The sequence below is a fragment of the Emys orbicularis genome, chromosome 19, assembly GCF_028017835.1.
Source record: "Emys orbicularis isolate rEmyOrb1 chromosome 19, rEmyOrb1.hap1, whole genome shotgun sequence".
Classification (NCBI taxonomy): domain Eukaryota; kingdom Metazoa; phylum Chordata; order Testudines; family Emydidae; genus Emys; species Emys orbicularis.
In genome coordinates, this window is record NC_088701.1 from 6231330 (window position 1) to 6259041 (window position 27712).

At 62.2% G+C, this 27712-nt stretch overlaps 1 protein-coding gene across 1 annotated transcript; it reads right to left on the reverse strand.

The window, feature by feature from the left end:
• Window positions 1-1087: 1087 nt before the first annotated feature.
• On the reverse strand, window positions 1088-27458 carry LOC135891960 (adhesion G protein-coupled receptor E5-like). Its single transcript, XM_065419643.1, has 19 exons — window positions 27433-27458; window positions 26256-26341; window positions 22861-22917; window positions 21414-21557; window positions 20531-20686; window positions 16814-16945; window positions 15373-15507; window positions 11784-11915; window positions 9643-9774; window positions 8534-8665; window positions 6400-6531; window positions 5274-5323; window positions 4753-4854; window positions 4186-4360; window positions 3678-3791; window positions 3220-3452; window positions 2776-2940; window positions 1670-1861; window positions 1088-1309 (listed from the first exon to the last, which is right to left on the reverse strand). Exons 1-19 carry the CDS (start codon window positions 27456-27458, stop codon window positions 1088-1090), a joined length of 2517 nt encoding a protein of 838 aa, XP_065275715.1.
• Between the last annotated feature and the right edge of the window lie 254 nt (window positions 27459-27712).

The window sequence follows — 27712 nt, forward strand, 5'->3', positions numbered from 1 at the left end:
GCCAGGGTCTCTGCTGCCCCCGGGGGCCGCGCCCGCTACCTGAGCTTCTTCAGCTGGCTCATGTCAGGGTTGATGTCGGCGAATTTCAGCGACAGCTTCCAGACGGTGACCACGAAGATCACGGCGTTGACCTGCCGGGGGCAGGCGAGAGGCGGGTTGGGAGGGCGGCAACAGTGTCCCGGGGGTGGGGGCTATGGGATTTGCCAGCTGTGCAGCCCATGGGGCAGCCCCACTCCCCATAGTGACCCAGCTCGGCCCCTGGGGGCTGGGGACTGAGGGGGACAGGGGATGACCAGCGAGGGGCCCAGCTGCCCCAGAGTGGGGCCTGGTTGGCAGGCAGGGCCGGCTCTAGGCACCAGCACAGCAAACAGGTGCTTGGGGCGGCCAACGGAGAGGGGCGGCAGGTCCGGCTCTTCAGCGGCAATTCGGCGGCGGGTCCCTCACTCCCTCTCGCAGTTGTCGAATTGCCACCAAAGAATGATCGCAGCTTTTTTTTTTTTTTTGGCAAAAATGCTGGAGCCGGCCCTGGTGGCAGGGGAAAGAAGCGAGGACAGCTGCCAGCCAGGCCCTCAGGGGCCGGCCAGGGGGCCAGGCGCTGGCATGGGGCTGGGCTGGGGGAGGGGATTTACCGCGATGATGATGCAGACGGGCGCCAGGAAGCTCCAAATGAATTGCTTCTCCAGCGAGAGCCAGCAGCTGTGGGGGAGGGACAGACACGGGTCAGTCACTCACCTGCCAGCAGAGGGCACTGCAGGGTGGGGTCTGCCCCCCCTACTGGCAGAGTGGGGGATGGAGACTTGCCAGCCTCCCCCCTCCCCCCTTGGTGCCTGGGAGCGTCCTTGTGTTGTACAAGTGTCCCGGGCTGGGGCCCTGGCCCAAGCGGCAGGAGGGTGCCCCCCTCCCTCACACTGGCCTCACCCGCCCCATGGGGGCCCACCCCTCCCCACCCCTGGTGGGCCCAGATGGCAGCGGCACTCCCGGCTGAGCCGCTCCTGTCCCCATGTGCTGCCTGGGGATGGTGCCATGTTCCCCTCGAGCCCCTGGACGCGAGCACTGGGCCTGCCCCCCCCCCCGGGCCGGTGACTCACTAGCGCGCCGTGCCGTAGCCCTCGCTGTAGGTGGCGGCCGAGACGCCCACGATGAGGGCCGGCACGCCGTAGCCCAGCAGGAACATGTAGCGGCGCCTGAGGCCGTGGGGGGTGAAGACCTGAACCACCAGCAGGTAGAGCTCGGCGCCCTCCAGGCACATCCAGCAGAAGGCGGCCAGGAAGAAATAGTGCAGGAGCCCGGCCACCACGCCGCACACCACCTGCAGCCAACGGGACGTGGGACGTCAGGGCCGGGCTCCCGGCTCCTCCAGCCCCAGCCAGCAGGGGGCGCTGTGGGAAGCAGTGGGGGGGGGGAGGCGCTCCCCGCTACTTCAGGCCCAGACACTGCAGGGCACTGTGGGAAGCAAGGCACGACCACTGGCTGTGGGATAGCTCTTGGCTTTTCCAGCCCCAGCCTGTGCCAGCAACGGGTGCAGTGGGGAGCAGGGCCCGAGGTTGTCTGGGGGAGGAGCTGCCAGCAGGGAGTGCTGCGGGGCACGGGGCCCGAGGCTGGCAGGGGGAGCTGCCAGTGGGTGGCGCTGTGGGGAGCGGGGCCCGATGCTGGCAGGGGGGCCGGGTACCCTGTTGCCGGTGCTGGAGGTGCCGGTGAGGAAGACAGTGTAGGCGATGAAGAGTGCCAGGCAGAGGTGCAGGTGGATGGTGGTGCGGGGGCCCTTGAGGGCGCGGCAGAAGAGGAAGGTGACGATGGACAGCAGCAGGCACAGCAGCGAGATCACCAGCCCCACCTTGGTGATGACGTCCAGGGTCCAGTCCTGTGCCGGGGGTGGGGGGGGTGAGGGGGTTAGTCAGGGTCCCCCCCCCAAGGCAGCAGCCAGGCCGGACTTTAGGGTACAGCCGGACTAGCCTGTTGGCCTCGCTCTGCGCCAGGGCTGGGAGAGCCCCCTAGTGGCGACACTGGGCAGCCTGCGGGAACCAGTGACTGGCTGAGTCCAGCTGCCCAGATGGATTCGATGCTGCCCAGCCTGCCCCCATCCCTCCCGAGGGGCTGACCCACAGCCCCAGGGCCATGGGAAGCCGAGGGGGCTCTAGGGTCACCACCACCCAAGGGGGAATCCCTGACACCGATCCCTGCAGGACGGGGGTGCCAGAAAGTGCGAGGGGCCGGGGCTGTTCCCCGGAGCAGAGAGCAGAGCGCCCCCGCCTGGCGGGAGGAAGCCCCTGCCTGGGAGGGAGCTGCTTTTAGACCAGACGGACGTGCTTGTGGCTGAGGTGTTGCAGCTCAGGACTCCTGGGTTCTACCAGCTCCGGGAGGGGAGCAGGGTCTGGGGGTCAGAGCAGGGGGCTGGGGGTCAGGACTCCTGGGTTCAATTCCCAGCTCTGATGTCACCTCCCTGTGTCTCCTTGAGTGAGGCATTTAACCCCTCCCTGCCTCCGTGCGATGGGGATGGGGAGGGCTCCCTGCAATGCAGTGGGGTGAGCCCCCTGCCCCCCAGCTTCCCGGTCAGGTGGGCAGGCACGTCAGTTGTGGCTACCTGTGGAGTCTCCCTGTGCCCTGGTGGCGGGGGGGGGGGCTGCTTGTGCCCCATATCAGATCCAGGGCCCCGCCTGCCGATGGGGAATGGGTTTACTCCGGGAGGAATCTGGAGTGACTCCTGCTCCGCTGGGGAGGATTGAGGGGAAGAGCAGAACCAGACCAGCCCCAGGCCCCAGCGAGGGCCGCGCCTACCTCCAGCTCGTAGAAGGCCATGAGCACGGCGAAGCTGGTCAGGTGGTTGCACTGGCAGCGGGTGATGGTGGCGTTCAACTTCTGCAGGGTGCAGCCGTGGGTGGCCCAGCGCCTGCTGCCAGGCTCCCAGTAGGCGCAGAGGAGGCACAGGTTAGTCTTGGACTCCTGGGGACAGAGAGACGCTTGGTGCATGGGGGGCAGGAGGGGGGTGGGGGTCTGGCTGGGGCTGCACGGGGGGGCAGGACTCCCCAGGCCCCGAGAGTGCAGGTCGGGGGGGGGGTACTAGGGGCTGGTCTGGGCTGGGGGCACAAAGCATCAGTTTGTCCCTGGGTGGGAGGTGGATTCACCTGCTGCCCGGGGTGGGGGCTGTCACTAGAGATGGGCCCAGCTCTGCCCTCCAGCGCCCCAGGCTTTCCTCCCCCCATGCCCAGCCCAGGGGCTCACCGGCACCGGGTGGCTGAAGCGGATGCTGACAGAGAGGCCGAGTGCCTGGGGGTTCGGGTCACTGATGAAGGCCGACACCACTGGAGACAGCACACGGTAGCTGGGCCGCCCTGGCTTCTGCGCCCACTTCCCCGTCTGGCCGATCTTGTCCCACTTGGGCATCTCTACCCGCCCAGCACCGTCCAGGATGGGGCTCATCCCCTGGTATGTCAGCAGCCCGGCCAGCGTGAAGCCTGCGAGAGACAGAGGAGACGGATGAAATGGGGGACAGGAGGGGCCCTGGGGCAGACTGGTGCCAGGGGGCGCTGTGCTGCTGGGGGTGCTGCCCCCAATGCCCTGGCCATGCCTCATCCCCTTACACACCCCAGCCTGGCACCAAGGGGTGCTGTGCTGCTGCCCCCAATGCCCTGGCCGTGCCCATCGCTATACACACCCCAGCACAGGGGATGACCACATACCTTCTTTCTGCCCTGGGGCTCCGGCCGACTTTAATTCCATCTGCGTCTTGCTCTGCTGCAGCGTCACGGTCTCCTGGCTCTGGTTCCCAGCCTGCCTGACCGCCAGCCCCAGCTCTGCAACCACAATGCCGGCCAGGGCTCACAACAGAGAACATGGAGAGGAAGCTGTAGCCAGGCAAGGTGCTTTCCTGGCTGTGGGGAAAGTTCCCAGCTACTCCAGTCCCAGCCTCACCCAGCAGGGGGCACTGTGGGGAGTGGGGCGGGAGCACTGGCTGTGGGGGGGTGCTCCCATCTCCCAACAGGGGGCACTGTGGGAAGTGGGGCGGGAGCACTGGCTGTGAGGGGGTGCTCCCATCTCCCAGCAGGGGGCACTGTGGGGAGTGGGGCGGGAGCACTGGCTGTGGGGGGGAGCGCCCATCTCCCAGCAGGGGGCGCTGTGGGGAGTGGGGCGGGAGCGTAGGCTGCGGGTGATGAAAGCCCAACTGGGGCCACGTGGCCAGGCGCTGACCTGTGCCGTTGGTGGATGCGATGCTGATCATGCTGTCAGGCAGGGTCATGGTCAGCGTTCTCAGCAGCTTCTCCACTATGGCCATCAGCTCCGTCGCGATCCGGTGTCTCCGCTCCACACTCTCGCTCTGCTGCCCGACCAGATTTATCTGCTTCTCCAGAATGTCCAAGAAGCCCTGGCCAAGCAAACGTGGGGGGTGTTGGTGTCACAGTGCCTGAGCCCCTGCCGCATCCCCCATTCCCAGATTGCTGGTCCTCCACTGCCTTCCCACAATCCCCCTGAAAGGAAAGACAAGATCTCCTGCAATTGACATCGCTGCCTGGGAGGTCAGACTAGATGATCACAGTGGTCCCGTCTAGCCTAGGAACCTAGGAGAGCAGCTTCTTGGGCACAGAGCCCCCTGGAGAGGCAGGCGTGGGAATTTCTGGGCAGTGCTGCTGTTTATTTATCTCCTGTTCCAGGCGCTGCATCCCTATAGATCACCCTGAGACTAGATCCGAGTAGGAGCAGCGATTCCTCCCCCTAACGGGAACAAACCCAGCAAGGCCCCGAATTTTGACTTGGCACCTGCAGCTTCCCCTCGGCGTTCTGAGAGTTCATCTGCTTCAGCTCCTCCAGCGCCGCCTTGCAGAGACGTCCCACCTGGGCCTGGAAGCTGCCCTGGAGGTTCTGCAAAACAAGGCCCAGGCCTGGCTCAGGAAAAGAGATCACAGAATCGCAGCCCACCTCCCCCCGTCCCGAGAGGCTCCCTCGGCTCAGAAGCCAGGCGCCAGAGGGAGCGCGGGCAATGCCCCGTCTGGCCCCTAGGGGGTGCCCGGCGTTTGCAAGGGATGGGGGGGGACGGCGGTTGCAAGCTGAAGCGTGTTGCAGCAGCCTGATGCTGCTGATCCTGGAGGGTGAGAATCACCCCGGGGGCAAAGGCCTAGGCCGTGGCTGGACTGCAGGGGCTCCAGGGACTGGCCACTGGCTCTTTGCCCAGGGGCGAGTTTGCCCCAGAATCCTTGTGGGGCGAGATCAGTGAAAAGCAACGTGGCACTAAAGGGGAATCGGGGTCTATCCCCCCCCCCCAGGGTCTGTGCCCCACTCACCTTGGCTCCGGCAGAGTTGTCATCATCCAGCAGCCGGGGGCAGGTGAGCTCTGGGGATGGAAAGGGAGGAGGAGTGAGAGATGGGGCGGGGGGGAAATACGGGGTCTGGCTGGGTAGGTGCATGCACCAGAGCCAGGCACACAGAGCAGGACTCATTCCCTCCAGCAGGGGGTGGCAGCAGCCCCCCCTCACTCCCTCTGGCAGGGACACACCCAGCCCATGTCAGTGATATGGGTGTAATAGATCCTCTCCCAGCAGGGGGAGCAGTGACCCCCCACACACACACACACAGCCCCACACATGTGCCCAGCCCCTTGTCCCCATCCTCTGCCCACAAGCTGGTCTCTGTGAAAGGAACCGTCCCGCCTCCCCGTCCTAGGGGAACTGAGCCGCAGTGGGGTGGGGCGAGGGCTGTGGAATCATCCCAGCCGTATCTCCCCTCAACCCTCTCCCCCCAGCTGTGCGTGATTTTGGTGTGTGTTGGGGGAGAATCCAGCAGGGAGTCCCGGGCTGGCCCCACAGTGGCCTCTAGGCACAGACTGCACTCCCTGCTGCCATCTTCCCAGGGCAGAGAATCCAGCCGTGCAGTAGGAATACAGGCACTGCTGGGCAGGGCTGCCCAGAGGGGGGGGCAAGTGGAGCAATTTGCCCCGGGCCCCACAGGGGCCCCCAGGAGAATATAGTATTCTATAGTATTGCAACATTTTTTTATGGAAGGGGCTCCCGAAATTGCTTTGCCCCAGGCCCCTTGAATCCTCTGGGCAGCCCTGCTGCTGGGGGGAGAGGGGGGGGAGGGGAGACGCCCAGCCCCTGGCTGCCCTGCTCACCCCTTCCCCAGCCTGGCCCCTGCTCCACTCCCAGAGCCAGACATGGGCACGCTGCTGGCTGTGGCTCTGAGACAACCGGAGACACCCCAGTGGACGGAGAGGCTGGGCTGGGGGGGGGGGGTGAGGGCCTGGAGTCTAAGCCCTCCCCGGGCCAGGGCTGAGACCCAAAGGGACCCCGTCCATGGGGGACAGGGCGGGTGGTGCACCATCCCAGACCAGTTCCCAGCTCTCTGCCCCCTCAGGCGAGACCTCTGCCTGTGTAACCCCAGACCCTCCATGCCCCCAGCAGCAGGACCCACCTTTGCACAGGGTGGTGCTCCCATTGAAGCGGATGTAGCCGGCCCGGCACTCACACTGGTAGCTCCCATTGGTGTTGGTGCACGTGGCATTGGGGCCGCAGATATCTGGGGTCTTCTTGCACTCGTCGATGTCTGAGAGGGGAAAGCCGGGGGCGGGGGGGTCACACACAGCACGGCTGGGAGCGTACGGGGGGTGAATGACCATGGAGGCACCTTCCACCGATAGCAGGGGGCGTGGGCTGTCGGTCAGTCTGTCTGCTCCATCTAACCCCCCCATTCTATTCTCCTTTCTTCCCTGTTATTTGCAGTGCCCCAATCCCTGCGGCACAACCCCTCCCCCACCCCCAGATCACGGGGCCCAACCTTTTCCAGACCAGGACCCTGTGATCCCCTCCCTGCACCAGCCCTGGGAGAGCGGGGTTAAGGCGGGGGCCCGATCAGCCAGTTAAGCTGTAAAGGGGAAGTGACTTAGGCTGCGTGCAGGGCTCTAGCTAGAAGGAAGCTCGCCTGGGAGGGGACAGGTGGGGCTTCTATACATGCAGCCAGGCCCTGCACGGCTGGTAAATGGGTTGTTTGAAGGCAGCTGGATCCAGGGGATCCCCCTATTCCTAACACTGCGCAGTGAGCAGCGGCCTGACAACATCCATTCCCGGACCCTGCTGTGACCCCCAGGCGCAGGGCCCCGCGGGGCGAATCCACCGAGCCCTCGGACGGATGATGCCAGCTCGACACTCGCTGCTGATCTGGCCTGTGGAAGCCGAAGCCAGAAGAGACCCGCCCAGCCTGACCCCCAGCATAGCCCCAGCCGGAGTCGCCACCCAGCGGGTCACCAATCCGGCCCCAAACGCAGGGGACTTCACTGCCCTCGCTGCCTCCTGGGGCCTTTCACCACTGTGGAGAGTCTGATCTGACAGATGGGCCCCGCCCTGCCCGGGCACAGAGAGCCCTGCCGTGATCTAGCCAAACGCTGGAGGGCCCAGTAGCATAGCTAGCGGGGTTCAGGGGAAGCGGCCGCTTCCCCTGACCACATTCCCCAAAAGTGGCGCCTGCGGAACGGGGCCGCGGGCTCCCGGTGCTCCAGCTGGGACTCCGGCCCTGAGAGCGTGGCCGAGGGTCTCGGTGCCCCGGACAGCGCTCCGGATGGGGAAGCGGGGTGGCCCTGCGCATGCGCCGCTCCGCCTTTCTGCGGCATTTTGGCGCATGCGCAGGGCTGCCGAAATGCCACCGAAGGACCGGCGCCTTTTTTCTCCGCCGCTCCTCCTCGGCTGCAACCCTGGCTACGCCACTGGGAGAGCCGTGCACCCGTCAGGCTGCCAACGCGGGTAGCGCCAGCTGCCGGGCAAAGGGGGATACACGGGGGATGTCGGGGCTCCATGGCGCAGTGGGGTCACTCACCCTGTGCAGGGAGCGGGGTTTTCTACCTACGGACCCGGCCTGTACGTGCAGAGACGCACTCATTCCGGCCAGCCAGCCCCTGAGGAGCCTGCAGTCCTGTCTGGGGCAATGAGAGATGGAGAAGCAGAGCTGGGACGAAAACCCCTTGAAGTCAGTGGTGCTGCACCAATTTACACCACAGGGGCTCTGGGCCCCGCTTTGTGACCATTTCACATACAGAAGCACTGAGTTGGTGGCGACGCCTGGGGGACGGGCGCATCGTCAGTCATTCCCACGGGTTGGGGGAAGCGGTTCAGCCGCTGCGGAAATGGCCATGACCGATTTGCCCGGAAATCCCAGCCAGGAACGAGTGCTGGAATTGGACACTGCTGGCGGGGGGAGGGGGGGGGAGACGCCCGGCCCCTGGCTGCCCTGCTCACCCTCCTCCCGCCCCTGCTCCGCTCCCAGAGCCAGACCTGGGCACGCTGGTGACTGTGGCTCAGAGACAACCAGAAACACCCCAGTGGACGGACAGGCTGGGCTGGGGGGAGGTGAGGGCCTGAAAGCTGAGCCCCCCCACCCAGGGTTGAGACGCAGAGGGACCCCGTCCATGGGGGGCAGCGGGGCTGGCGCACCGTCCCAGACCAGTTCCCAGTTTACTGCCCCCTCGGGCAAGACCTCTGCCTGTGTAACCCCGGACCCTGCCCAGCCCCCCCCCCCCTCCAGATGCCCCCTCCATGCCCCCAGCGGCAGGACTCACCTTGGCACAGTGTCGTGTTCCCTTTGGAGGGGACGTAGCCGGCCCGGCACTTACACCAGTAGCTTCCGTAGGTGTTGATACACGTGGCGTTGGGGCCGCAGATATCTGGGGTCTTGCGGCACTCGTCGATGTCTGGGAAGGGACAGCGGGGAGAGGGAGGAGGGGGTCACACACAGAAGGGCTGGGGGTGCATTGGGGGCGAATGACCATGGAGGCACCCCCCACCGATTGCAGGGGGCATGGGCTGTTGGTCAGTCTGTCTGCTCCATATAATCCCGCCCCCCCCGTTCAATTCTCCTTTCTTCCCTGCTATTTGCAGTGCCCCAATCCCTGCGGCACAACCCCTCCCCCACCCCACAGATTGGGGGGCCCAACCTTTTCCAGACCAGGACCCTGCGATCCCCTCCCTGCACCAGCCCTGACAGAGCAGGGTTAAGGGGGGGCCTGATCAGCCTGTTAAGCTGCAAAGGGGAAGTGACTTAGGCTGCGTGCAGGGCGCTAGCTAGAAGGAAGCTCGCCTGGGAGGGGACAGGTGGGGCTTCTCTACAGCCCGAGGGCTGGGCCCAGTGGTGGGGGCCTGAGGCGAGGGGGGCTAGGAAGCCCACAGCGGGGGCTAGGAGCCCTGGAGGAAGGGTTTCACTAGCAGGCATAGGAGAGAGGGGTCTGACTTTGAAAGGCTCCCCCAGAATGGGGATCACAGCGTGACCTGGCCGGACGGCCGAGACACGGGGCAGCCGCGACTCCGGGAGCTGCAATGGTGGAAGAGAAGAAAGGGGGCGCTGAACTGGAGCGAGTCACCAGAAGGGGGCACCACACTCAGCGTTACAGACCCCAGCCCAATGGGTCCCCTCCCTGTTCGGGATACACCCAGCACCGCCCCCTCCCATGGAGCACTAGGAGAAGGGTGGGTGGGGCCTGGAGGCTGAGCTCCCCTGAGCCAGGGCTGAGACCTAGAGGGACCCCGTCCATGCGGGGCAGGCGGGCTGATGGACCGTCCCAGACCAGTTCCCAGCTCGCTGCCCCCTCAGGCAAGACCTCTGCCTGTGTAACCCCAGACCCTGCTCAGCCCCCCCAGGTGCCCCCTCCATGCCCCCCGCGGCAGGACCCACCTTGGCACAGGGTCGTGTTCCCGTTGGAGGGGACGTAGCCGGCCCGGCACTTACACCAGTAGCTTCCGTAGGTGTTGATACACGTGGCGTTGGGGCTGCAGATACCTGGGGTCTTGCGGCACTCGTCCATGTCTGAGAGGGGAAAGGGTGTGTGTGTGTCACACACAGCACGGCTGGAGGCGCACGGGGGGGGGGGTGAATGGCCATGGAGGCACCCCCCACCGATTGCAGGGGGCGTGGTCTGTCGGTCAGTCTGTGTGCTCCATCTAACCCCCTTCCCCATTCTATTCTCCTTTCTTTGCTGCTATTTGCAGGGCCCCAATCCCTGCGGCACAACCCCTCCCCCACCCCCAGATCACGGGGCCCAACCTTTTCCAGACCAGGACCCTGCGATCCCCTCCCTGCACCAGCCCTGACAGAGCAGGGTTAAGGCGAGGGCCCGATCAGCCAGTTAAGGGGAAGTGACTTAGGCTGCGTGCAGGGCTCTAGCTAGAAGGAAGCTCGCCTGGGAGGGGACAGGTGGGGCTTCTATACATGCAGCCAGGCCCTGCACGGCTGGTAAATGGGTTGTTTGAAGGCAGCTGGATCCAGGGGATCCCCCTATTCCTAACACTGCGCAGTGAGCAGCGGCCTGACAACGTCCATTCCCGGACCCTGCTGTGAGCCCCAGGCCCAGGGCCCCGCGGGGCGAATCCACCGAGCCCTCGGACGGATGATGCCAGCTCGACACTCGCTGCCGATCCGGCCTGTGGAAGCCGAAGCCGGAAGAGACCCGCCCAGCCTGACCCCCAGCATAGCCCCAGCCGGAGTCGCCACCCAGCGGGTCACCAATCCGGCCCCAAACGCAGGGGACTTCACTGCCCTCGCTGCCTCCTGGGGCCTTTCACCACTGTGGAGAGTCTGATCTGACAGATGGGCCCCGCCCTGCCCGGGCACAGAGAGCCCTGCCGTGATCTAGCCAAACGCTGGAGGGCCCAGTAGCATAGCTAGCGGGGTTCAGGGGAAGCAGCTGCTTCCCCTGACCACATTCCCCAAAAGTGGCGCCTGCGGAACGGGGCCGCGGGCTCCCGGTGCTCCAGCTGGGACTCCGGCCCTGAGAGCGTGGCCGAGGGTCTCGGTGCCCCGGACAGCGCTCCGGATGGGGAAGCGGGGTGGCCCTGCGCATGCGCCGCTCTGTCTTTCTGCGGCATTTCGGCGCATGCGCAGGGCTGCCGAAATGCCACCGAAGGACCGGCGCCTTTTTTCTCCGCCGCTCCTCCTCGGCTGCAACCCTGGCTACGCCACTGGGAGGGCCGTGCACCCGTCAGGCTGCCAACGCAGGTAGCGCCAGCTGCCGGGCAAAGGGGGATACACGGGGGATGTCGGGGCTCCATGGTGCAGCAGGGTCACTCAACCCATGCAGGGAGTGGGGTTTTCTACCTAGGGACCCGGCCTGTACGTGCAGAGACGCACTCATTCCGGCCAGCCAGCCCCTGAGGAGCCTGCAGTCCTGTCTGGGGCAATGAGAGATGGAGAAGCAGAGCTGGGACGAAAACCCCTTGAAGTCAGTGGTGCTGCACTAATTTACACCACAGGGGCTCTGGCCCCCGCTTTGTGACCATTTCACATACAGAAACGCTGAGTTGGTGGCGACGCCTGGGGGACGGGCGCATCGTCAGTCATTCCCGCGGGTTGGGGGAAGCGGTTCAGCCGCTGCGGAAATGGCCATGACCGATTTGCCCGGAAATCCCAGCCAGGAACGAGTGCTGGAATTGGACACTGCTGGCGGGGGGGGGAGGGGAGGAGAGACGCCCGGCCCCTGGCTGCCCTGCTCACCCTCCTCCCCGGCCCGGCCCCTGCTCCGCTCCCAGAGCCAGACCTGGGCACGCTGGTGACTGTGGCTCAGAGACAACCAGAAACACCCCAGTGGACGGACAGGCTGGGCTGGGGGGAGGTGAGGGCCTGAAAGCTGAGCCCCCCCCACCCAGGGTTGAGACGCAGAGGGACCCCGTCCATGGGGGGCAGGGGAGCTGGCGCACCGTCCCAGACCAGTTCCCAGTTTACTGCCCCCTCGGGCAAGACCTCTGCCTGTGTAACCCCGGACCCTGCCCAGCCCCCCCCCCCCCAGGTGCCCCCTCCATGCCCCCAGCGGCAGAACTCACCTTGGCACAGGGTCGTGTTCCCGTTGGAGGGGACGTAGCCGGCCCGGCACTTACACCAGTAGCTTCCGTAGGTGTTGACACACGTGGCGTTGGGGCTGCAGATATCTCGGGTCTTGCGGCACTCGTCGATGTCTGGGAAGGGACAGTGGGGAGAGGGAGGAGGGGGTCACACACAGAAGGGCTGGGGGTGCATTGGGGGCGAATGACCATGGAGGCACCCCCCACCGATTGCAGGGGGCGTGGGCTGTTGGTCAGTCTGTCTGCTCCATATAACCCCGCCCCCCCCCCCGTTCAATTCTCCTTTCTTCCCTGCTATTTGCAGGGCCCCAATCCCTGCGGCACAACCCCTCCCCCACCCCACAGATCGGGGGGCCCAACCTTTTCCAGACCAGGACCCTGCGATCCCCTCCCTGCACCAGCCCTGACAGAGCAGGGTTAAGGGGGGGCCCGATCAGCCTGTTAAGCTGCAAAGGGGAAGTGACTTAGGCTGCGTGCAGGGCGCTAGCTAGAAGGAAGCTCGCCTGGGAGGGGACAGGTGGGGCTTCTCTACAGCCCGAGGGCTGGGCCCAGTGGTGGGGGCCTGAGGCGAGGGGGGCTAGGAAGCCCCGAGTGGGGCTAGAGGCCCCGGAGGAAGGGTTTCACTAGCAGGCATAGGAGAGAGGGGTCTGACTTTGAAAGGCTCCCCCAGAATGGGGATCACAGCGTGACCTGGCCGGACGGCCGAGACACGGGGCAGCCGCGACTCCGGGAGCTGCAATGGTGGAAGAGAAGAAAGGGGGCGCTGAACGGGAGCTAGTCGCCAGAAGGGGGCGCCACACTCAGCGTTACAGACCCCAGCCTGATGGGTCCCCTCCCCGTTCGGGATACACCCAGCACCGCCGGTCCCATGGAGCACTAGGAGAAGGGTGGGTGGGCTGTGCCCAGGGGAGTGCAGGGGAATTGGGTGCTGTCCCTTTAATCTAGTTTCTTGGTCTCTGGTGGTGCTCACGGGGATCAATGGCAGAAGCCCGCAGACCCCCGACATGCGGCCAGGCCCTGCACGGATGGTAAATGGGTTATTTGGAAGCCAGCTGGATCCAGGGGATCCTCCTATTCCTAACACTGCACAGTGAGCAGCGGCCTGACAACGTCCATTCCCGGACCCTGCTGTGACCCCCAGGCCCAGGGCCCCGCGGGGCGAATCCACCGAGCCCTCGGACGGATGACGCCAGCTCAACACTCGCTGCCGATCCGGCCTGTGGAAGCCGAAACCGGAAGAGACCTGCCCAGCCTGACCCCCAGCATAGCCCCAGCCGGAGTCGCCACCCAGCGGTTCAATTCTCCCCCCAGTCCTGTCTGGGGCAATGAGAGATGGAGAAGCAGAGCTGGGATGAAAACCCCTTGAAGTCAGTAGTGCTGCACCAATTTACACCACAGGGGCTCTGGCCCCCGCTTTGTGACCATTTCACATACAGAAGCACTGAGTTGGTGGCGACGCATGGGAGACGGGCGCATCGTCCGTCATTCCCGCGGGTTGGGGGAAGCGGTTGAGCTGCTGCGGAAATGGCCATGACCGATTCTCCCAGAAATCCCAGCCAGGAACGAGTGCTGGAATTCAACATTCGCCTGCTTATTAACCCAACATTTCAGCCGTCCAATCAGGAAGCAGAGAAAGACCACGGGACTCAGGCAAACAACTGTACAACATCAGTGACAAGTTTTCGGAGCAAACAGTTTGCCAATAATGTCACAGACATTTATCCACCCAAACAGTCGAAGGGTCGGCTGGTGAACGAGGAGGCTTGGATCAGCATGCAGAGCTTTTCTGCTGACACCCCCTGGCGTTCAGATCAGCAGTGGCCTATCAGTCACCATCCCAGGGGACAGATGGGTGACGATCCTTCCTGAGGAAGTAGGGGCAGGGCCACAGAAGAAAGCTAAGCTCTCCCAATATTTATCCATAATGCTTTTGCTTCTCACAGAAATCCTTGTGGCTAAAATCCCCTTCGCCTGGACATCAGCAAACAAGTCAATCAGTGGGGAGAGTCAAGAGCGCTCACAGATCCTTCCCTTGGGCCGTGTTCCAGCAGCTCTTTCTCAGACTCCCCTTCTCTCTCTTTCCCGTGACAGCGTTTTGCTATTTCCCGCTATGCCCCTTCCCCTCGGTCGTTATTTGCATAAAGGCAGCACCCAGCGCGCTGCACACACACTGCCATAAAGAGCGTCTAGTCTAAATGGACAAGAGGTGGGAGAGAAAACTGAGGCAGGGAATTGCCCCAGGACACCCAGCAGTAACAGAGCTGGGACTGGAACCTCAGTTCCAATCTCACACCCAAGCCACTAGACCTGTCTCTTTCAGCTTATTTTCTCCATACAAGGCCAAGAATATGTCTCCCCTGCCTCACCATGAAGCTTTTACCCTCTGCTCCCCCTCACTGAGAGGAGCTTTGTGTCTCCTGGCTCACGGCCGGGAGAGCATCAGGGCTGGGAAAAATCCCTTGTTCCTTTGGCAGGAAACTCAACTTTTCTTCCATTGTTACACCGCTTGAAAGGCAACGGGCCTACGCCAGGCCTGTGAGGGGGCTTGTATGTGCCAGCCTCTAGCGAAGGCCGCTGAGCCACAGAACAAGGAGAGAGCAAGTTTGTCTTGGTCTAGTGGCTGGTTCCCATAACAGCCTGCTACAATGACTAGCTAATGGAGTTACTCCCTTAGCTCCAGCAGCGGAGATGTGTGCTTTCAACAGGCAGGGCCCGGGTTTGATTCCTGCTAATGACCAAGGCTTGTTCCTTCATAATGCCAGTTCCTTAGCAGCTGCTGAGGGTTCGGTTAATGGGGTTCCGGAAATTAATGGGCTTTTTGAGCCCAAGCTGTATTAAAGGTTGTCCGACACCGAGTCCTTGGCTCTGTCTCAGCCCAGTTTGCTTTGCAAAGACCTGACCTTCCCCCACCTCAAAGCTCTGCTACGAAAGAGCGTCTTGGGCTCTGATTGCAGCTGCAGGTTTGGGGGGATGTTGCAGCTTCTAATGACATCCCCAATGCCCTACGCTCGTGCCTCGGTGGAATTAAGCAGCATGGCAAGAGACATGGCGACCTTCAGTCCCCGGGCTCAGTTTCCAATGTGTAAGACAGGCTGAGAGTCAGAACAGACACTTTGCCCGGGTGTGGCCCAGAGAAAGAGCGAGAACTCAGGACAACCTGGTTAGTTTCACCATCCAGGCATGTGGGTTAGTTTCAGAGATCCTGGGTAAGCTCAGTGACCGTGAATTAACAGCATCACCAACGCCAAGCAATCAATAAAAGCCGCAAACTGTGAGCCAGAATGCAAAAAAGTCAGGAGATTGGTTTAAAAATCACAAGATTTTTCTTTTTAACAATCCATTTTGGCTTTCTTTTGTTTGACTCTGGTTTGGGAGCTGTTGGTCACCCACCGTACAATTTGGCAGTTTTTCCTCCACCACGTGGGCTGGGCCCTAATTTTGATTTTAGCCAAAAGCGGAATCACATGACTCCGGGAGGTGGGGCTTTAATGCAACTCCACAAGTTAGCAACACTGCAGAAAAGCCAGAAACATCATGCCTTTGCCACGACTATTTCCAGCTCCCGTTGTACCTGTGCAGATCTTAGATGGATCCTTTTGACTCTTCCCAAATCCCCAACTGCATTTACACATGTAACTCCCTGGCATGTTGATGCAGTTCCCGTGGGGCTCACAGATTGTGGTGTTTTGCTGGCACTCATCAATGTCTGCAAGGAGAGAGAAAGCGCTAGGTCAGGCTGATCGAGGAGCTGTACCTTGGGCACTGGGGTGACGCTGCTGGGAGATAATCCAGGCGTCCGAAATGCACCGTGCTCTGGGGAGATGGGGCTGGTTAGAGCCAGGAGTTCAATTACGGAGTCAGCGAACGGGAGTGAGTTGGCTATTGTCCAGAATGAGCCGCTCCAGCTGGGAAGGGAAAAGCAGCCCTCCCAGGACACGCGCCTGCTGCTTGCTAAAGCTACCGAGCGGATCTGGCGATGCCCAGTACCGCAATATCAGTGCAAACGGCAATGCCTGAATGAGCCGTCTGCCCCTGGAAGGGACAAATGGGGAGCTGCTTTGGAGGAAGGGGATAGAGAATAACATGAGGGCTAATCTAATGCCTGGATATCAGCCAATGGGGTGACCTCCTCTGCAACCCATGAGCTGCCCTGGGCACCCCCTTGCACATAGGACAGTGCAGAACCAGAGGGGTTCAGAGACAGGCAATGAGAATGATCAGGGGCCTGGAAAAACCCTCTACGGAGAGAGACTGAAAAGACTGGGACTGTCACCTTAGAGTGAACGTAAGAGGGGACATGCTAAGAGTCTATAAATGAGTGACGCCTCCCTGCAAATTTAGGGGTTTATTCCCAATCCAAACAAGGAGACGGGAGATCCTGGCCCCCATGTGCGGTTTCCATGGGAACAGCCGGCTAGGACTTGATACAAGCTCTAACACCGGCTGAACATCGCAAACAAGGGCCTGGATCGCCCCGGCCCCTTCTCCGGTCAGGCCGCCCTGGCTGCCTAAGGGGGCATAATGGCCCCCTGGGGAAACAGCCTCCCATCCAGGGGGCTCCCTGTCAGTGTGGGGCTGGAAAAGGCTCTGCTCCCAGCCCTGAGGGAGGGGGCAGATTGGGGGCGTGGCCGGGGTGCCCTGCGCTGGGGTTATTTCCTGCTCCCCAGGCCCCATAGGGGGCAGAGCGCACTGTGCTGTATGTGGACCCTCCACGAGGCCCCTTCCCAGGCTCAGGGGCACTAGCAGCCTGGATTCTGTGTGCTGGGGACAGCGAGGGCCCCACCCGTCTCCCCGGCACCTCCCTGCAAACCTAGGGGTTTATTCCCAATCCAAACACCGAGGCAGGAGAGATCCTGGCCCCCACGCGCTGGGGCAGCAGTTCAGGGTCACGGCTGATCACAGCCCCGGTGAGTGGATTGGTGCAGCACCAGGCCTGGAATGAGCCCAGGGGTGTGTGTATGGGGGGGTGGGGAGGACTGAGCAGGGTGCGATGGGGACAGGGGAGAGCTCACCCTGGCAGGTGTCCCCATTTGTGTGCATGAAGTTGGCTTTCCCAGAGCTAAGCTCATAGCCATGGAGGCAGCTGCAGGAGTAATTCCCAGCCACTTTGGTGCAGTTTGCGTGGCCCTGACACTCGTCAATATCTGCACCACAAGAGGGGATGTTCTGTACAGTCCTGGCAGGGAGACATTCCTGTATCACCCACCTGTACTGAGCTGGGTGATCAGACCCAGGCCACTGGGCCCCGGGGAGCTTAACAATCACAGGCCTGATTCTCAGCTATGCTCAGGACACACTAGGCTGCTCTGGCAGCAGGGGTGAAAGTAACTTACAGGACTTACCAGTATGGCCGGAGTCCTGAGGGGGGCGTGGCCTCATCCGGAAGAGGCGGGGCCTCTCAAGATTTAAAGGCCCTGGGGCACCAGCTGTGGCTGGGAGCCCCAGGGCCTTTAAATCAACCCGCGGAAGCCTCTTTCACCTCTGTCTGGGAGCAGAACGGCCACTTGAGAATATGGTGTATTGAAAACTGTGTTAGCATCACAAGCTCTCACTTTACATCTGCCAGGGGCTTTCCTGGAGCTGCTTGCGGGCTAGGGGGCTCGGGTGACAAACATGTGATCTGGGGTTTTCAGCCGTGTGTCTGCCGAAGAGGCAGCCTAGAGCAAAGTGGGGTTAGTTGTGCCTGTCTGCCTTCAGGAGCAGCCTGCTTTGTCTCTCTCTGTTTGGGGTCCTCGTGTGCTGGGGTTCTGGATTCAAAGAATAACCCTGTGTTGAGCTGCAGCCTGCCAGCGAGAGGTTGTGACGCTTTGTTTCTAACTGTGTGTGTGTGCTGTGAACATAACAGAGGGAAGGGGTCCTTCAGACCCCAGAACAGCCACTGTGGCCTCTATGGGCCAAGCCCCAATGGAGCCAAGATTTGGGGAGATATAGGAGTCCATGTGTGAAGCTGAGTTGCCCAAGGGGTGGGAATACTGGGACTTGGCAGAAATCCCCCTCAGGTTCCAATCAGAGAGGAACACACAGGCATTGCCAGCCTGGGTCAGCCCCAAGGCCCATCTACCCCGGTATCCCGTCTGCGACGGGTGCTACAGAGGAAGGTGTAAGAGTCCCACAGCAGCAGCCGGGGGATAATCTGCCCCCATGAAGGTCTCCTCCTGGTCTCTAATAGTCGGAGGTCGGCTTAAGCCCTGAAGTGGGAGCTTTTCCCTCCCTCCCAGGATTATTTGTCCATTAACTAGCACAGCTCCAGGCATTGTCGTTCCCCATAGAAACAGCCAGTCCCTCTTTAAAACTCGACACATTCACAGCCTCCAGGCCGCGGTAGCAGGGAGTTCCAGAGGCTACTGCTGCCCCGGGTGGAGGAGTATTTCCTTGTATCTGCTTTGAATTTGCCCCTTTTCAATTCAATTCTCTCCACACTCTGCCCCCTTACTCATTGGACTTTCTAAAGCTCGTGATTTTCTAAGCGAATCTGATTTTTTTTAGTGCCTGGGATTGTCGTCACGAGCTCAGCCATGCACTTAAGACCCACTGGAGCCGAGTTAAGTGCGTAGCTGGGCAGGGCTGGAGCCAAGCATGTGCTTTGCTGACTCGGGGGGCTCAGGGAGCACAGACAGGGACCAGCACAAAGCGATTTAGCAGCTGGCAGCTTCCAGCGGCCCCCGGTGGAGACACCAGCATGTGGGTATCCCCTGCCAGGGGACTGGCATTGGTGCATGCGGGGTCCCCGAATCACTGGACTGCGAGCCCAGAGAGACCTCTCGGTCTGTGCACTGGGCAAACTCCCTGCCCTGGGGAGCGACGCGGAGCTGGCCAGCCCGTGTGTCCCCCGCTATGCCGTGGGAAGCCAGGGTGTCTCAGGGAAGCCTGGGGCTGGGCTAGCAATGCCAGTCCCAGCACATGCCCCCTCCCAATGCTGCCTTGGGGGAGCGACATGGAGCTGGAGCAGAGATAGCCTGGAGCAGGGGCCTGGTACAAGGCCCGAACCAAAGTCAGCAAAAGTGATGCTCTGAGCAAAGTCCAGCCCTGTGGGACACTGAGCCAGAAAGGGTTAAGCAACTTGCAGGAGAAATGGCCCAAATTCTGCTTTTAAAGCCACACTAGAAAAGGAGCCGGGAGCTGTGTTTCTGGCTTCTGGGTGAGCAGCACGGTACCGGAGCAGCTGTTTTGTTGCTGGCTTGGTGAATCTAAGGGCTGGTCCACACTACCCGCCTAATTCGGCGGGTAGAGATCGATCTTCTGGGATCGATTTATCGCGTCTCATCTGGACGCGATAGATCGATCCCAGAAGCGCTCCCCCGTCGACTGCGGAACTCCTGCTCGCCGAGAGGAGGAAGCGCTGTCGACGGGGGAGCCTGCCTGCGCCGCGTGGACCCGAAGTAAGTACATTTAGTTCGATATAGGAAACGTCGACTTCAGCTACGCTATTCTCGTAGCTGAAGTTGCGTTTCCTATATCGATCCCCCGCCCCAGTGTGGACCAGCCCTTAGTGTTAGAAAGAACCAGCAGTTTGGGGGATTGTCGTCCCGACTCTGCAGTTTGCCCTGATGGAGCAACCTCAGTGGGGCCCCCCCAGGCACCAACAGTCACACCCTGACACAAAGCAGAGGGTTCCTGTAAGTTCACCGTTCGGTGCATGAACTCGGCCCCGGTATTGCCGGCATTGCTAAAACTCAGCGACTGTGTAACCACATCCCAGCACAAGACTCCCCTGCCTAGCGCACAATAAGATGGTTTGACAGGTGGGGAATGTTTTGTCTGAAGCATCAGGAGTAAAGTACAAAGCCAGGTGGTGAATAAGGGATGTTTTGTCTGAAGCAGCAGGAGAAAGGCACAAGGGGGGTAAGAAGAATGTTGTGAAACACACAAGTAGGTTGTTTATCCCGGATGGTTTGTCTCAGTCTGTAACTGTCAGGGTCCATTGTCAGAGGCAGATGTGTGGCTGTGTCCCTGTGGCATCTCTGGGTGCTGGCACCGGGCTGCATTGGCGATAAACCTGGTCGAGCGCCTTTGCCACTGATCCTACTCTGTGGGCTGTCTGGGCACTGCGATGGAGGTCTGCCGGGCCGGCGACCCGCCCAGAGCCGGGACAGCACACGGAGCCGACAAACGCCAACCCCATGTCCCCGCACCAGACTGCTGGAACTGGGGGTGACTCAGGGAAGCCTGGGGCTGGGCTGGCAATGCCAGTCACAGCACATGCCCCCTGACACCGCTGCCCACGCAGGGAGCTTGGGGCAGACGGAGGGTCCCTCGAACTAGCAGCTGCACCCCCCTAGAGGCCGGAGGAAAGCATGGCTGCCTGCCCCCAGAGGAAGCTCAAGCAATAGGGGACGGGGTTGAATTCAAGAACGTTTTTGCCCAATTCCCAGAGCCGTTCCCAGGGTCATTTCCCAGGCTCAGCGGGGCACTAGCAGCTCAGATGCTGCGTGTGGGGCCAGCGAGGGGCCCCTCCCCTCTCCCCAGCGCATCTCTGCAGCACAAGGAGTTTGCTCCGTGGGTCTGTTTCTAATCCCGAGGGTTTATTCCCTGTCCAAGCGCCGGGCACAGGGGTGAGCCCGGCCCCAGGCTCTGCGGGAGCAGGCGAGGGTCATGTCTCATCACAGCCTCGCTGACGGCCTCGGGCCACTGCCAAAGCCGGCAGCAGCCCCGGTGCAGCGCCAGGCCTGGAAGGAGCATTTGTGTGTGCGAGGGGGGGTCTCAGCAGGTGGGGGCAGGGGAGAGCTCACCCTGGCAGGTGTTCTCACTCGCGTGCGTGAAGTTGGCTTTCTCAGAGCTGGGCTCGTAGCCATCAGTGCAGGTGCAGTAGTAACTCCCAGCCACGTTGGCGCAGTTTGCGTGGGGTCCGCAGTCTGGTTTGCTCGGCCCCAGACACTCGTTAATATCTGTAATGCAAGAGGGGACGCTCTGTACAGGCCTGGCAGGGAGACTTTCCCCGTATCACCCCCCCAGCCCCTGCAATGAGCTGGGTGACGGGACCCAGGCGACCGGGGCCCTGAGCGGTTAGTGATTAAGGCCCTGATCCTCAGTTACCCATTTCTGCTGCTGGAATGTCGGAAGCAGCCCCCCGAGCCTCCTGTCCCAGGTACGGAGGGGGTTCAGCCCCCAAAACACCCAGATCCCCCATGTGAGGGGGGGGGTGGGGAGACGTCCCCCTGGGGCTCCAGGCTCCCTATGTGTTGCGGGGGGGTGACAAGCTGCCTCTCCTCTGCCCCCTCCCTCCTTGGATCCATGCGGGCTGGGGGGGGGGAAGTATAGCCAGGGCTGCCCCATTCTGCTCCCGTGGGGCCCCTCTGCCCCTGGACACCCAGGGGCTGACTAGGGCCCAGGCTGGGATTCAGACGGGTCAGTGTGATGGGACCCCCCCACCCTGTGCCCAATCCACAGAGCCCAAGACTCCTGGCTCCTGCTGCAGCCGCTCCTGCTGCTCACTCTGGAGGTCCCTGGTTCGATCCCCAGGAGAGCGGCCCTCACCCGTGCTGCTGCCCCCCCTCATTCCCCAGCAGGGCTGAGCCCCCCCAACAGGCCCTGCAGTCAGTGCAGTTGGCTGCTCCGGCCCTTAATGCCCTGCTCTGTCCCAGCCCCCCCAGGACAATGTGGGAGCCCCGTTACCGTCACAGATCTCCGTTGGGTCGGTGAAGAAGACAGTGTGATTCTCTTTTGGCCCATATCCATCCAGGCAGGCGCAGTGGGTGTTGTTCACACACTTGGCGTTTGCTGGGCATAGCATATGGCTGTTGCAGTCCTCAGTGGTACCTGCAGGGGCGGGAACAGCTGGGCAGGGTCAGCCAGCGCAGAGCGGCTCCCCCCTCCCCCCGCCCCCCACACACAGTGGGATCGACTCCTTTCACACGCCCCATTCACTGATTCTCGTCCCCGGGCGCCTGGCAAACAGCTCCGACGCCATCCACCGCCTGGCAACAAGCTGCCCTCGGCTGCACAGGGGCCTTGGCTCCTCGGGGAGCCCCCGGCACAGACAGGCAGAGCCGCCGGAGCCGGGCGTCGGTGCAAGTGAAACGTTTTCGATCTCACCCAATTTTTCTCCTTTTTGTTGCTGTCGTCGTTACTGTCGTTAGCGTCAATTTCAAACCAAAACCTCGCTTCCAACCGGAAAACAGGATTTGTTCATTTTGAAAATTATTTCATCCCCCCCCCCCCCCAACACACACACACAATTTCCCCCTCCCCCCTCCCCCCCCCCGAGTAAAACCAAACATTCCTCTGAACCGAATCGGAATTTTCTGGCAAAAAATGGTTCCTTGGGAAATTCCTGCCCGGCTCTGCTCTGGATTGACTGAGAGCGGAATCGGGCGCGAGGCTAGTTTGGATCCTGAGCTGCCTCCCATGACCCAGATTGTGACCTGCCTACGGGGGGCTCCTGGATCCTTTAGCTGCCCGGTGTTTGGGGCTCCGCTGGGATCCGTCCCTCTGGCCAGCGTGAGGGGAAGGATCCCAGCGCAGCTTAGCCGGCTGCAGGGTTGGGACGGGAGCAGACAGAGCAGGGTGGGTGCAGCACTGGGGGACCCCAGTGGGTCGATGGGAATTTGCCCAAATCCCATCTTGGGGTTTGCACCAGAGCTGGGCTCTGGGCGCAGAGTCTGGATCCCAAACACCCCCCAGCTGGGCACGTGGGTCCCAGGTTTCAGTTCAGTCTGATTTTAGAGGGACGGAGGCACCTACAAATGCCACTTCTAACGTCTGAGCCATCAGGGGGTTGATTCGGGCTGGTCAATAACACGGCCCTTGGCTACAAAGGGGATCTGCCCCTCACTCCAGCCCCCAGTGTAGAGCCCTGGGCCCCAGTGTCTATTCTCTGCTGGCCACGGGGCTGGGAAGGGGAGGGGAGGGCTACACAGGGGCCTTCTCCTCTCCCCTGCACGCACCCACCGTGCTCTATAAACCCACCCCAAGACACCCACGCCAAGGGGCTGCTCCCAGCTCGCCAGACCCCTGACTCTGCTCTCCTCCCATAAGGGAAAGGGACCGGAGGGGGCAGAGGCCGGAGACCCCGGGCAGCCGGAAGCGCTGGGGAAGGTTAGCCAGGAGGAGTCAGACTTACCTTGTACGCCATGATTCTGGGCCACGGTGCCCCCCAGGCACAGGGCGATGCAGAGCCCTGGAAGGCAGAGACAGGGTAAGGCACCATGGGCAGATGGTAACCGCCACTCAGCTGCACCCACCCCCAGCCGCCCCCGTCCTGCCAATCCTGGGCCAATGGCCAGTCAGTGCCCTGACGATGGTGGAATTAAAGATGCAGAAACCTGGTGCACTGGGAAATCAGCCCCAGCTGGGATCCCTGGTAATATTTTTAACTGATTCCAGTTGGGAACTGGACTTTTGGCCAGAGCAAATGGGCCTTTTATTGTGTGTATTAGCAACAAAGACCAGGAACCCCCATTGTCAGGGCTGGATTTACATTTTGGGTGCACCTAGGCACAAGGGCTCGGCGGTCTCCCCCCACCCCCGGCTTGGAGGCGGCTTGCAGGGTACCCCTGCTGCCTGGAAGCTGTTAACTGCCACGGGCTGCGCGGGATCCCCACCACTTTTAAATTTTAGGTGCTGCCCAGAGCCCCCTCCGCCAACTGCCCAGCACCCCCCACCCCCTCTGCCCAGAGCTGCCCCATGAACTCCCCCAGAGACCCACTCTCCCAAGCCCTGCCCCCCTGCCCGCACTCACTGGCTGCCCTGGGAGGTGACACTGTTTGCCGGGCAAAGCGAGGAGCGCTCCAGGAACAGGGCTGTGTGGGGGTCTCGCCCCCTCAGCCGGCCCTGCCCCCTGCTGGCACCTGAGAGCGGCAAAGTTTGAATTTTTAGGAGCCCCATAGAATGCCTGCTGTGCCTCATCAGAAATCCGGACCTGCTCATCACGCTTGGTGCTGCACATACACACAGTGAGCCATGGCATAGGCAATAGGAGGATGGGGAAACTGAGGCACAGTGCCGGGTAATGACTTACCCAAGGTCACCAAGTGCGTCCAGGCAATGGACAAACCCACTTGGAAAGGGGAAGCACCGAGGGGGGGATGGGGCGAAAAGACAACACAGGCTGCTTTTGATCTGCTTTTCACTCAGGTATCGGCCCAGATCCGCCCCCTCCTGCTGGTGTTTATTTGTAGCCTGTTGCTCTGAGTCATTAACCACACTCGGGTGCGAAGAACCAGATGATAAAGGACCCGTGGGCCGAGTGCCCGAGGTGATGTGAAAGGGGAAACACAGCGGGCTGTGGAACCCCATTGTGCTTTCCTAGGAAGGGAGCTAGGAAGGGGGCGCAGCTTTGAAATTCAGCTCCGGTCGATCTCCCCCGGGGAGACTCCAGGGAGGACGAGGGAGCTGGGGAGGTGACGGCGTCACAGTTCCCCGGGGAGCGAAGGCCGAGCCTTCCTAAGGCCAGGAAGAGAGCAGGCTGATCCGGCCTCTCGCACTGCATGGGCCAGAGAATGACCCAGGGATTCCTGCATCCACCCATAGCTGGGGATGGAGCTAGCACAGAGCTTGAGAGGGGACAGCCCGTCTGTTCGACTCCACATGATGGAGAAGCTGCCGCGTCCCAGGGCAGTCGGTCCTGTGGGTGACCTCCCCTCCCCGTTCAAACACGAGCCTTAGTCCTGCCCTGAGAGGGGACATGTTGGCTATTCGGGTTCTTTAGAACAGGGGCAGCAGCAGGGCCTGTTCCCAGGCAGCCCCAGCCTTGCTGGGACACACCCCACCCCACCCGGGGCGAAGGGCTTTGGCCCCTTGGAGGCCTTTCTTCTGAGATGGTCCATTAATGCAGGGGCAGAGCTAAGAATAGAACCCAGGAGTCCTGACACCTACCCCTGCTCTAACCACTAGACCCTATTCCCCTCCCCTCCAAGTGGGGACAGAACCCAGGAGTCCTGGGCCCCAGTCCCCGCTCTAACCTCTAGACCCCACTCCCCTCATCCCAGAGCTGGGACGGAACCCAGGCGTCCTGATGCGCAGTTTGGAAGCAGGGCCAAACTCATTTCATACGATGCCTGTCAGCAATTTTTAGTCTCCAGCACCGTGGGCTAGACTGGAGCACAGGGGACCTGATCCCCAAGGCCAGGCCAGCCCCCCAACACCTTCCCCCGCCCCCATCGAACCTTTGTGTCCACAGAGCGGCACTGCACAGCCTCAGCCACTAGGGGGCGCCACAGCCCCAAACCAAGGCCCCAGCCCCAGCGTCCATGGTGGGCTGGGTCTGGTCCCTCAATTGTCTCCCGAGTCCCCATAGTGCCTTAGCAGGATAATTGCCCACACGCCAGGCACACACACTGCACACACTAGTGTTCACATGCACACACACTCCGGCAAGCACACAAACGTGCAGATGTGTGCTCACGTCTGTGAACAAGTACAGATGTACATACCGGTGCGCCCACACCCCACACGGGCACACACGTGTGCCGCACACTCATGCACGGGCACAGAGGTACAGACACATACGTTCACACATACCGGCAGCCTGCTGCAGCATCAGATGCAGGGACACGGAGCCCCCAGGACCCTCCCTGCTGCTCAAACACCAGCCAGGCCGGAATGGAGGGAGAATCCTTCAAACCCTCCCGCCGGCGAAGAGCTGCCCAGAGAGACGTGATCGTGGGGCCCTGCCCCCTTTGCCCCCCCAGGGACGTAGCTAGAATCCCCCATGCAACCCCCCACCCACCAGCCCCAGTACAACCCTCTTAGCAGGGAATCAGTCCTTCCTCCCCGAGTATCCCACAGCCAGAGCTCCCGTCATGCTCCCCACAGCGCCCCCTGCTGGGAGAGGCTGGATCTGGAGCTGTCGGGAGCTCGCCCCCACAGCTGGCGCTCCCGCCCCACTCTGGAGTAACCCTGCTGTGAAACGGTCTAAGTGAGGGTTGTGCCCTCACCCCAACCTGCACGGACTGTCAGAGACCCCCCCCCCCTTACACAGCCCCATCGGTACCATCCCAGCCCCGAGGATGCCTCGCCCCCGAGGTCAGTCTGGGGGGTGGAATCAGAGCCGCCCCCCACCTCCGGGGCGCTGGAGGAACAGAGGCTGGGGCTGAGAAATGATCCGGGACAAACGGGTGATTCTCCCCCTGACGCAATGGAAAGGGCCCGACTCCCGCAGCCGCGGCCCCAGACAAAGTGCAGACAGTCCCCGTCTCTGCCCTCCTCCACGCTGGACAGACGTGCGCTCACCCTGGGGCGCTGGATCAGAGCCACCGCAGAGCCCGGCTGCTGGCGGGAGGGAGGGATCCGGGCTGGCATCAGCCTGGGCACAAACTCTGGGGCAGGAGCGCATCCCAAGGGGGGAGGGGCTGGGCTGACGGGGGTGGGGGCTGCTTTGGGAATGTACTGTGGAAAAGTGACTCTCACACACACACACACGTGTGTCAGGCAGATCCACCGACTGGGGTGACGGACACACAGAGCTCTCAGCGCTGGCACGAACACACCCCAACCCGGCAGAGCCAGCCCGGCTACCGGCGGACGAGCCGAACTCTCCTCCCGATCCAGCATCCTCAGACTGAATCGTTAGCCCCAGCTCACTCGGCTGCACCTGCGCAGACCTGGGAAGGCCAACGGGGCCATTAGGGGCACGGAGAGCACCACGGGGGGTGGTGGGGGGAGCAGGGCCATGCAGGGGGCACCAAGGGCAGGATTTCCCTCGTAGACCCTTGTCACATGCACCAGGCTCGCCAGGGGTGACTGACCCCCCCCATCTGTTTACTGAGTGCCCCTCCCAGCAGCCGCCCCACTGCAGGATAACAGCCTACTCCTCTGCATGCCGAAGGTGCTCCCCCCTTAGCCCACCCCGCTGGGTTGCTCTGCTCTGTTGTGCCGGAACTGGACTCTAAGAAACAAAAACCGGAGGCTCTGGCCTCAGGAGAACGGTGCCTCCTGGGCCCACAAGGGGTTAAGATGACAGAGCCTTGCGGGGGTGGGGTGCGGTGGGCTAAGCCCCCCCCCCATTTCCTGGCCTGCAGCCCCCCAGAGGGAACCTGCACAGCTGGGTTGATTTAGCTCCGCACAATCTGGGCTTCGTTTCTCAGGCAGGCTCAGCTGCGGTTTCCTCTGGAATCTGCTGCCCCCGGGGTGTCCCCCTTCCCCTGACGCACACGGGGTCCCAGCAGTGGGCGCCGCTTCCCAGATAGGGCCGGAAACACCAGCCAAGTCCCCCCAGCGCTGGGGGCTGGTGGCCGGCGGCCATGGCTGATCAATCTCTCTCTAGGCTTTCGGCGGGTCCATGAACCCCAATCCCTGGTGTGCAGGCAGGAGCCCGGACCGGCTGCTGCTCAAATTCCAACCCAGGAGCTGCTGGCTGGGACCAGCTGGGGGCCGTCTGCAAAGGGCCCCATGGCGTTCCCACCCCCGGCCGAGCAGCCACCGCCCCAGGGGCCCACAGGCCCCCAGCAGCACCCCCGCTCTCATGCAATCAGACACGCAGGGCTGGGCTGGCCCCTGTGCTGAGCAGGACCAGTTCATCCCTAGCCCATCCCTGTAGGGGTTTGTCCAACCTGTTCTTAACCCCCCCCAGGGCTGGGGTCTCCACAGCCGCCTCTCTGCCACCAACAGAAGTTTGTTCACTAAAAGAAATTACCCCTCTCCCCGTCTCTGAAAACCTAGGGCCGACAAGGCTACACCACCACGGCAAACGTACAGGTAGGAAGGCCCTTCCGTGGACATCTCCGGCCTCTTTGTAACAGCCCTCAGCGTATTTGAGGGCTGTTCTCAGGTCCCCCCTCAGTCATCTTTGCTCAAGACTAAACATGCCCCCGCCGTGTTTTAACCTTTCCGCACTGGGCTGGTTTGCTAAACCTCTGATCATGTTTGTGGCTCTCCTCTGGCCTCTCTCCAACGTGTCCACATCTTCCCGAAAGCGCAGCGCCCAGAACTGGACACGGGACTCCAGCTGAGGCCTCCCCAGTGCCAAGCAGGGT